Source organism: Cariama cristata, unplaced genomic scaffold (assembly GCF_000690535.1).
Source record: "Cariama cristata isolate BGI_N322 unplaced genomic scaffold, ASM69053v1 scaffold7568, whole genome shotgun sequence".
Lineage (NCBI taxonomy): Eukaryota > Metazoa > Chordata > Aves > Cariamiformes > Cariamidae > Cariama > Cariama cristata.
The window spans coordinates 40,852-52,243 of NW_009630568.1; the positions used below are offsets into that span (position 1 = coordinate 40,852).

Below are 11,392 nucleotides of genomic sequence, written 5' to 3' on the forward strand. Positions count from 1 at the left end.
ATTGCCAAAAAACATCTCATGCAACCAGACACTGATCTCCTCCTGGCTCACGCTTAGTGAAATTCTTCAAATGAGTGTGAAATACCCAAAAGCCACATTCAGCACGTTCTGTGTATTGCTTTAAGCAAACAGAAGGTGGAGAGAGTCTGCACACAAGGAAAATATTGTGCAGAGTGAAATTAAGGTCCATTTTCTAATACCTTTTTTTTAAGTCCAATGTATTTTTGTACAAAAAGTAACAAATTCTAAAAATATTATTTTTAGAAATACAACGGCTCTTTCTTCAAGTCCGAGGAACAGCACTGCAATTTAAATTTCCCACATTGATGTTTATGTCTAATGAAATTTTGGTTTCTTTAAAGGTCAGAAATCTGTTTCACTCGTCTTCTATAGGTAGGCAGCTGATCTGGAGAACCTAAAAGACTCTTACAAGGTATCATCTTGCCTCTGAGTACATTGACAGACTCTGCAGCCTCTATTCCTGACCTTCCCAGGGGTTTGGTGGCAGGTACCCAACGCCAGCTCTAATATGATGCAGCTGTAACCTGGGATTCAGCTGCTAGAGAAGATTTTTGTGAGCCAAAACTGGGAGATGCCTTGGCAGGGACTCAGAAGCAGTGTTTATGCTTAGTCCCTCACCCCAGGTCATGTTTGAGCCATGCTATGGGTACATGTGTGCCCAGCCTCGCACCTCGCTGCTCCTGCCCTGCTGCCCCAGCTGCTGGGCTCAGCCTTGGCCTGGTCGCATCAGTGTGGACCCAGCAGGGAATCAGGGCTCGGGGGTGACCCAGGCTCCCCGCAGCCACCCGCTTGGCTCACCTGGCACGGGCACAGCAGGACTGCACCCCGCAGGGAGGCACTGCCACTCCCTGCTCCTGGGCTCATTTTCCCTCACCGAGTAGCTCATCCATCTCTGTTACTCCCTGACAGCATCGTGTGCTGGGTGGCCCAACAGCCACTGATCAAAGGTGACTTCCCATCAGACTGAGATTTTATAAAAAGTTAGTGTTTTGCAGATTGTCAGACAGAATCCAGAAGGCAGCTACTATGCTAGCACACTGCACAAGATGAAACACAACATTTCACTGAGTACAGCAATTTCCAGAGGCACCACATTGGCTACCAACCTTGCAAGAATACAGTGTGAGCAAAAGAAATAGCTGTTCTGTTCACAGCATGTTTGGTTAAGAATCCTCTCTGCTGTAGGTGATGCTGTCAAGAGACCTGTGGTTACCCACTTTGCTTTGCGCCACCTGTTTTTAATTTTCTATTTTCCAGAAAGGCATCTGCCACAGGTGGGTGAAAATTATCTTGGTTCAATATCTCCTCCAAAAGATACTGCCTTCCCACATCAGAGCAAAGCTCAGAACTTCATCCAGGGTAGCTCTCAGCTGTGGTGTGATGAAAGATCTGTGGCCTTCTGGCATCAGGGAGGAAACATGATTCTCATGTCTTCTCTGACATGGGTTGATCACTTCTTCAGATCACTTCTTCGAAAGCTGAGTGATTTTCATCAGGCTTGCATGCTAACAAGGTAAGGACAACTCCTCTGTTGTGGCTGTGCTCTGTGTTGGCTCAGGACAGTGATGGAGCAGGTGACACCTGGCGAAGATGTTTCCTTTTGACAATGGATTTGAGAGATGCTGAGATCTCTCTGTATCGAAGCCCATACAGAAAAGGGAACAAAACTTTAGGCAGAATCATCAGGACATTGCAGACGATCAGGGAGACCCAGAGTCTTGTCTGCAGTCTGGTGCCAACATTAATGCACAAGAATGATTCTACAAAAAGGGCCAAGACTGGAAAGAAGTAAAAAAATAATACAGTGTTGTGCATTAAGAATGTTACACTGGCTCTGGAGCAGATGTTCTCCCATATACCCGATTGTTTTGTTTTAAAATACAGAATTGCATAGCAACAAAATATTAGAGACAGACAGAGAAAGATAACTGTGGTAGAAAGCCAGAAGCAGAGTTTCACGGCATCAGTCCCATTCAGAGTTAATATTAGTATTACTGGAATCGAGCACATTTCCAGGACGCAGGGCATAAAGCTGTGAGTGCTCGATAGCACCAAGAAGAAAATCCCAGGGAAAGCCCCAGAACACATCCATAGTAATACAATAACTTTTTTAGTTCTTGAAGGAGGCAAAATAGCAATGTAGCGCAAAGGAAACAAAATAGCTATGTATGTGTCCAAGACTATTGCAGCAGCTGTGAACAATCCTCCACAGTAAGCCACTGCCAGCAAAAATAATAGGAGGACACAAGCTTCCTTTGGGAGATGTACACGTGCTGCATTGAGAGCGGCTGACAGGGTGTAGAACAACAAGTATATCAGATCAGAAAGCAGAGCATTCCCCAGCAGCATGTACCTTGTTTCCTGACGGATGCTAAACCTTGAGAAGATCACAAACAAGATTGTAGGAATGATGAAGACACCTGCCATGAGGCAGACAACTGGGGGGATTAAAAACATCTTCAGGTTGGTGCGTGATGGGTTGAGAGTCCATTCCTCCAGAAAATAGTACAAAGAAGCACCATCCAAATTTGAGGAACTGTTGAACTCTGTCCCCCTGTGGTAGTATGCAGTTGTATTCGCTCTCTTTACTAAAGCATGGCAGGAGAAGTCCATTTCCTTAGGATTTTGAGATGATTGTTTGACTTGGAGAAAGCGAAATCTTCTACACTGAGTCCTTAGAAAAGCAAACAAAGCAGAGGATGCAAAAAGCCCATGGAAGTAAAGTGATTTCTGCAGTCAGTTCTACCAGCTCTTCTCAAGGATAGAAAGTTGAAACTTGTAAGTGAATTCTGAGGTGCCAAAAGATGTTTTTGCTTAAGGAGGAGATTTTCTTTTCTTTCTGCAAAATCTAATGTTTAGAAAAGAGAATGAATCCTTCTGTGGTTTAAAAAAAGTCTAAATCCCTCAGCTAGCTCTTTGGTCAGAAATGAATGGGTTGATTATTTTCAGTAATTTGAGTTTGTTCTCACCACATTATCACTCCAACGAGGCAGATGAAACATTAGCTTGATTAAACAAATATGCGATGATACAGAACAACATTCCATGTGTACTGATGTAGGAGAGTCATAAACGTGATTGGGTGATGTTTTGTACCAATTTGTATGCAACAACACAATCGATTTGAAGTGATCAATAAAAATGGCTCTCAATCCTGTTGTAAAATTGTATCGCAATGGCTCTAGTGAATGAAATTATCTTATTTATCGATGACAAACATTTGTGCTTCAGTGAATCAAATCATGTTATTTACAGATGATAAGCCTTCCCCTGCCTTTTTAAATGCGTGATATACAAATACTGAATTCTCATCTATTGCAGTCAATCTGTGAATTGTCTGGGATGAGTGACGTACACTATAATGTACCAGCACACCCTACAGCAGACTTGGCATTTCCAATGTCCCTTTGGAGACCAAGTCTTGGCTTGCTGGCCAGCACGCTGCTGCTGCACTGCACTGCTTTTATTATCAGATTCAGTATCAGAGCTGGGGGTGCAATGAGACAGTTGTGAAGGATTTGAACTGTGAAGAAGGAACTCTTCAAGTTCTTCCAGGCATGGTCTGATCACAAGAAAAGCTGATTTTTTTTTTTTTTTTTTTTTTTAAATACGCTCAGCACTGGCTATTAAAGCTTTAGTTTTAATCAAAAAGACCATATTGATGCAGTTGTTCATCATCTTGTGTGATGCAAAGTGGGCAAAGCAGCACTATTTTATTTCACGGTCTATGCCTCCTGCAGTTGCTTACCTCTGTGTACACCACACAAAGCAGCGCACAGCTGCTATGACACCACATTGCTTTGCTGTTTACACAGGGCATAAGTAGCAAAGACAAGAGATCTGCAGAATACACAGCTTTGTCAACTCCCAGCTCTAGTTGCTCTTCTCACTGGTGGTGCAGGGGTATCCTGGAGCTTTTTAAGTAATGGTAAACACCAAAGGATTACTGCCAGTATTTGAAAAATAGTCTGTGCACAAGTCAAAGGTCTAATAAAATAGTCAAAATAAGTAGTTAATGAAATCTGCTGGCTGCTCAGCTGTTTTGAAATTATATTATTTATTTAGGTGCCTTAAAAATAAAAATGTCTAAGTTCAGACAACCTTTTTGGCAGTCCTGACAAGTCTACCAGGACCTCCCATGTTCACCAGCATGGTCAAATCTTCAAATATTGTTTCAAGTATGAACTTCCTTCTCCTCTCAAGTAATATGGAGTGTACTACTGACGTTACAAGAGCAGAGGGAATGTGGCTGCTTACTTAACATGGCATTATTGTGTTCATTATTTCCCCAGCACTACCAGGATATAGCAATGCAGCATGCTTCCGTCCGTGGGACACAGTGCATAGTCTCACCTTGCAGAAAGTCGTGCTGTGCCACGGACATGCTGTCTCAGGGCATGCCAAGTAACAAAGCAGACAGCTTATGAAACTCAGCATCAGTCATCAAATCTTGTGCACATTTCTTTTCCTTACACACTGATAGTTGGCATCCATGGAACTGTATGTTAAGACAGTTTGACAGGCTGCACCATATGGAACAAAGGGATAGGAGGAAAAACCAATGATAATTTTAAGCACAGCATTTCAGTCGCTATGGTGCCTGGGTAGGCAAAACAGAAGGTGATTATTTTTTCCTCACTCAATCCTGCATCCACCTAAAAGTGTGTGAACAATATTGAGGCAATTATACGTTTGGCTTCAGGATCATGCCCTGCATCTATCAATGAGTCACAACACAGTTAATACCTTAAGTAGACAGTAGCACCCAAACACCCAAACTGTCGAATTATACTATTATTGTAAAATGGAAGGGAAGCAATGAAAACTCAAGTGTGTGTGAATCACCTCCAACTATAATTTCAGATCTCTGTTAATGATGGAAGTGTTTGCTGCCTCCCAGCTCATGGCTTTCCAAGGATGTCCTATTAATGCGCAGATTCTCTCATTTCCATATAAAATCACAACTGTATTTTCCATCAGCTGGTTAGGATTAAATGTGAACGAACAAAAGAGTTCACTGTCATCTCAGCTGCACACTTTTGGCTGATAGAAAAATAAATGCAAATACAATATACAATGGTCTGCTGGCATTTATAGCACAGAGTGATGTTATACAGCAGCACTGTAGTTCTGCAAATATATATCTCAAGGGCTTGTTGTTTACATATAGTTGTTCAATTAACAAATAGTTATTTTTTCAGTCTAATTATTTTTCTCCTCATGCCTGAAAACAACATCCTTATAGCAGAGCTATTCCTTCCTCTTGCATAAAAGAGCTAGTTGTCGTGAGCTTGAAGTCCCAGCTACATCTAGGAGGGTAACAAACACTGATGTCCTCACTCACTACTGAAAAGTGCAAAGCAAAAGTGGTAAATCTAGCAACCTTCAACTGAACCACCTTTTCAAAATGCAGTTCTACAGCCATGAAAGTGTAAATGGGAATAATGTAAGGTAAATAATGTGAAAGGTAAGCAAAGGTATGAACTTGCTAATTATTCCACAGTAGCTGACTGCAGGTCCAGTCTCAGCTGACATCCTCACGACAAATGCAAAGTAGCTCATGGCTCTGTCACCTAGCCCGCACGCAAAGAGCACCGCTGAGCCCATGAGACATCACAAGTTTCACAGCCTTACTTATCCTGTGCTCAACTATTCATCTGCTACAGCCTGTGGATAGCAGAGTAAGCCTTATGGCATGAGCTTGTTCAGCTTTAACTGTGCTACTGTAAAAGTCTTAGGAACGCAGGCAGGCTTTAGTTGTACAAAAATGGAAAAGAGCAAATAACTTGAAGACAGATTCAACCCCATCAGACCTGGGCAAGTCCAGCCAAAGCCACTCCCCTCAGATTTCCACAGGGGCTTATAACTGTTCCATATAGTTCTGCTAGATTTAAAAATTTAAAAGGTTGGTGTCTTGGCACACTGACATACACCCAGAATAGGTGGCTCTGGAGAATACCTGGTTGTTGTCTCCTTTCATTTTCTTGAGCTTAGGATGTATTTCCACACCTGGACCATTTGCAAGGGGCTTGCAGCTCTGAAGACCACTCCTGAGGATACTGAACTTAGACAGCTCCTTGCCATTGCATCTATGTTCAATATTTTGTGGTGCCAACCTGAACGATTCTCCTGCAATTTCCTGTAAACCTCGCCTTAATACTCTAGTTATTGATTTTTTAAAATGCTCTATGGTAAATTTATGTTAGGTAGATGCACTTTTTACATATCTTGCTGATTCAGACCTACAGTATTAGCAGCCCCTCTTCTGGCTCTTACTCTGGCTCAATACAGTCTGTATTGATTTTCAAACTGAATCACACACTGTTAATTACTTTACTCATTTCTGCTTCAATCAACATCCCACTGAAAGCTTAGTTATCTGTTGAGTCTGGGAGATCTAAGAAAGCATGTATTCAGCCATACTGAGCACTGTAAATCCAGCAAAGACTGTACTACATTATGTTCTGTTACTGACTATAAACAGGTGTTGTCAAATAGAACAGAAAAAGTCAGAAATATTACTGTCTTACACTAGTTGGTATGGACTTAACTGTATACACACATAGGGAAGCTTCCTATTTCACAGAGAGTTTAGTCTAACTGATTCAACAAGTCAACAAGCAAGCTGCTGCCATGACAGGGAAGCACCATACAAGAAAGGGAAGCCAACCAGAATAATGCTAACACATCCCAAGAGATTGTGTTAGGAGGGGATACCCAGAGGAAGTGTGTGATTAAATTGCATGGTCACATTCACCTCTGAGGTTTGCTGGGTGCCATCATCTTACTGGTTCAGTATGAGCATGGAGGTGGCTGCCTATTCCAGCATCACTCACCAGGTCCTAGCCTAGAAAATGATACTGTGCTTTGGGTCTGCCCCAGAGACTGAACTGCCTGGCCAGGAGGCCAGGGAGAACAGTGTAGAAAGGCCACCTCAGAGTCCACCACAGCTCCTGGAATGTTGTTCTATGGGGATGTTTCCAGCTATGTTTAGTAACAGAGCCTTGATCTCAGGAGCCTTCATATGCTATTGCAGTTTCTTCAATTTCCTTCCACGAATGCCACCCTTCTGTGCTTATCGAGGTCCGGAAGGCATCTCACTTGTTGGTGAAGCTGTCCCAGCCATGAATAGCCAAGTGTCCATGAGCAGGCCAGCTCCTCCCAGCAGGGCAGGGAGAACCAGCTATAATGATTTCCTGCCTGTATCCATATTCTCACTCTGAGGAAATGAGCTGCAGTCAGTGAAAAAAATGAGTAAACAGAACAGTTTAACTGTATTGTTTTTCTGGTTGAGCTTTCCCTTTTTCTTCTCCTTTAAATAGAAAGTCAATTAAAAGACAACTTTTTTCTAAACCTTTAAGATTCCCTCTAAACTTTTCTGCAAGCCTCTTCAGGGTCAGGACCCACAGGGGAGAGGTACAGCTTGACTGTCCTAGTCTTATTGTCCTAGACTCCATGCCTCAGCTATCTGTCTCCACTTGGCTCCAGACCTATTGTTCAATGCCCTGCGTGTTATTTGCTATAGATAAGAGACATATGCATTGGTCTCGTAACTGTACAAAGTTCACAAATCAGGCACAGCTATTACTAAAGCTACGGAAGTAAAGAAATGGGTGTGAAAACAAAACTCAGATTACAATGATTTTAAAGGTCAAATGAAACCTGAAACAAAAGAAAACGGGGATTAGAAAGTGCTGGTTTGAAGACATTTTGATGAGGCTCCCAAACAAAAAGAGAGGACATTGAGAGCGAGACTGGGAGGACTCAGCATTAAATCCCTGAATCAATTTTTCTAACTCCAAATATCATCAGGCCGTGGTGATCACAAAGCCAAGGTAAATTTTGTACTAAATCTGCCTTGCAGGTGCAATATTGAGAATTAAGCTGGATGTCAGAAGAACAGAATTTTGGAATATTTGACAAATATTTCAACAAAAGGTGAGAGAAGTAATGCAAAATGAGATTTTAAAAAAGTGCCTGTAAGTTCCAGACACGACCTGCTTTCCTGCAGGTCACTGCTTGGCCCTGACTGCTGTGGGCTGCAGCTAGCAGAACTCACCCATTTTCATTTCCTGAGCCTGGCAAGGCAAAGCAAGACAGGTTTTCCTCCTCTGCCACAGTGCCTCTTCCATGCTGAAAGGACCAACATGATTCACCCACTAACATGTTTTCACGTGACAAGCTGCAGATACCACCAGGGATTTATAGCAAACATCTGCTAGTTTACATGGTCATTTATGGACAGATTCACGGGACACCAAGAAAAGCCATCCTAGACTGATCTCTCCTGCCTACCTACTTTCCATAACAATGCATTTGTGAAACAGGAGAAACAGCCTACTAAATAAGGCCTGTTTTTAAAATCTCAGACTTCTTTCCTAAAGCAGTTTAATTTGCAAGGAGGAACCTTTCTAAAATTTCGAACGCTATACAACATTGGCGCTAAGAGGAGTCACCTGCAGAAATCTAAGGCCTTTAGGTAAAGAAGAATAACATATGACTCTTATCTGAGGATTTAGCACTGATCAGAAGAGATTAAACCCGTATTCAATATCACACAGAGTCATAAGCAGAACTAGAAATAATATGTCTGAATTTGTGGCTCCTTGACTCCTCCTTTAAGTCAGGGAGAAAGCTCCTTCTCCTGAGAGAAATTTTCTCAAATGGGGGAGCTACATAACATCCACCAATCTCCTAAGAGCATCCTTCTTTCTCAGGCTGTCTGTCTTTCCGCTTGTGGCTGGCACTAAAAATTGTATGTCTCTGTCCTGTCACACCAGCAATGATCTCCAGTATCACCTAGGAAGCACTGCTGCAGGCAGGCAAAAGCAGAAGTTATCTGGCTATGTCCCTGTTTTAACATGTTTTGTCTCATGTAAAAAGCCAGGCAGTACAGGAGAGATTTAGCATGATATTTCCTTGAAGGATGATTTGATGAGAAGGGAGACAGATGGCTGGAGAGTGTAAAGTGCAAGATAAAATGAAATACCAGAAGAGAGATGGAAGGAAAAAAGGGTAGAAGGGACAGGTTGGCATATACAGGCAGACAGGCAGGGGCTTTAATGGTGATGCAGCAGAGGGGAGGACCCCAGTCACAGCTGTACGCTGTCACAGTTCCTCCCTGACAGCTGGGAAGCATTCGCCTGCACTGTGCAGGCTGGGGGGGCAAAGACAATATAGGAATCAAGATGGAAGGAAACATGCTAGAAGTGGAGTAGAAACAGAAAAAGGAGGGAAAAATGCCACATGAAAGAAAATACACGTTATCTCTTCCTCTTCATGCCCTTTGATGACAGACTGTGAATGAATGGATACAATCTGTACATGGCACGGACTAGCACAAGGCACAGCACCATCCTGGGGAGGAAGGAGCCTCACTGCCAAAGTTAAGATGCTCCTTCCCAGTGCTGTACCCAGGAACGGTAGTGGTTCCTGGGTGGCAAAGATGCTGAAGCAACATTGATTCTCTGAAATACCTCTGCCCACAGCGAGATGCTGACCTTATCTCACACTGATGAAGCAGGTGCCAGGCACAGCCACCATATGGCAGAGAGATTAACTGCCAGCATGTGCTGAATAAGAGTCACAGTCTCTCATTAGCCAAGCGGGGGATATGCCATGGGTCACACACACAGTGCCATTCACAAGCTCTGTTGTCCCTTCCCAGCAGCTCCTTTGTTACTTATGCAGCACAGGTGTTTAAAAATTAGATTTTCTCCACATGAGGCCTCGCTCTGCCTTGTCCTCATGACAGCGGCTTTGTACTGCTCCCGCTCATTTCCATAGCAATACCCTGTCCTCTCACACGGCAGATTCAGACTCCGTGGCAGGAAAGCAATGTGAGGGAGGCAGTAGGAACAGAAATGTTCTGAACTTGTAAAGAAAAGAGATACTATTTTTTTTAGGCGAGAGTACCAGTGTTTGGGCTATGTAAGCCCACATCACTGTCAGTCTCCTGGTGACCGCCACAGGCACAAGGCAAAGGGCACATCACGCCCTGGTACCCCCAGAACTTCTCACCAAATTAGCATTGTTACAGCTTACAACAGCGAGAGACCAAGGTATGGAGGGAAGATTGCTGAAGGCAGTCAGCAAGCTGGGATCTTGACTAAGCACAGTCAATTTTATTTCTAGTTTAATTATTTGTTTCTTTCTTCTCCAGTCCAAACTCCAGCTCATTAAAGGATGTGCATGAGGAGCACCAGACAAGATACATCCTCTCTTTTCCTTTGCTATTGTCCTCAGCAGCACCTGGAGCCAACAAAGGCTCTGTGAACAAAGGTACAGTGGTACCTGAAGAAGAACTGAGGCCAGGTGCATTTTCAGCAATTTAACACAAATCATACTGAAAAGCAGTGGCAGAGACAGATATTAGAATTTAATCTCCTGAGTCTTGGTTCAGGGTCAATGTACCGCACTCCCTTTTCAGTCTCTCTATGCTTTCACAAGCACTGTTGCCTACTAGCATGGTAACCAGCTCCAAACTGCCTCCAGGGAGCTCAGATACAGCTCAGCAAATGCCGTCCTGTAAGAGTTCGCTATATTTACAGCTACCGGGGGCAACTAGAAAATAAACAATTTCTCTAACCTGTTCCCAGCATTTTCTCAGGAATTCCTAGGTCCTTTTGAGGACTTTGAGCTGCTTTTTCCTCCCATGAAGCAGCAGTTTCTTGCTCCAAAGAAAATACTTCAGTGCCAGCCCAGCACAACAGATAACAACTAAGAGGAATATAAAGATACACAAAACTACTACAGATCACAAAACCTGCAAGAGAACATACACAGGAAGAAAAACTTCAATGAATTGGCAACCCATATCAATGAGCCATTTTAACAAGCTGTGAGTTGACCCAGATCAGAGCTGCGCCGCTGTCTCACTGCAGCCCCCCAGCAGTGCTCTGAGGCAGTTCGGGGGTAACACACCCCTGCGCAGCTCCCATTCCTGCATGTTCTCATGGTCACCCCAATACTAGCTGCCCCATGACTCCTTCCCCTTTCAAACACTTGCCTCCCTGGGAAGTCCACAATATTCTCTTGTTTTTGGATCTTGCCCGAGCTGTATTCAAACCAGCACCATTACATCAGTGCCAGCTACAGCTCTAGCACAGCAGCTGAGGAATTATGTGCACCGTCCCCCAGGACACCACCTCAATCCCGCCACTTGCGTCTCTTCATTTCCTGCCAAGTATCCTGCCAATTTCTTCTCCATCAATTTCTGAGCTGAGACTGTCTCTCTACTTATTTCTCCCTCCTGCCTGCTCTTGGAGGTTGAAGTGATGACAAAAATGAGATGCACAATGCCACTTTTCATCCACAGCTATCTGTCCTGGAAGTCTCCTACACTGTCCATTTGTGAACCACTTCAGCTCCT

At 43.4% G+C, this 11,392-nt stretch overlaps 1 protein-coding gene across 1 annotated transcript; it reads right to left on the minus strand.

Moving 5' to 3' along the window:
* Positions 1-1,575: 1,575 nt before the first annotated feature.
* Positions 1,576-2,634, minus strand: GPR148 (G protein-coupled receptor 148). The gene has a single exon (XM_009705588.1). It carries the CDS (start codon positions 2,632-2,634, stop codon positions 1,576-1,578), a length of 1,059 nt encoding a protein of 352 aa, XP_009703890.1.
* Positions 2,635-11,392: the final 8,758 nt, after the last annotated feature.

Coding starts and splice junctions, on each gene's coding strand:
- GPR148 (XM_009705588.1), bottom strand. CDS start 2,634: ATGGACTTCTCCTGCCATGCTTTAGTAAAGAGAGCGAATACAACTGCA.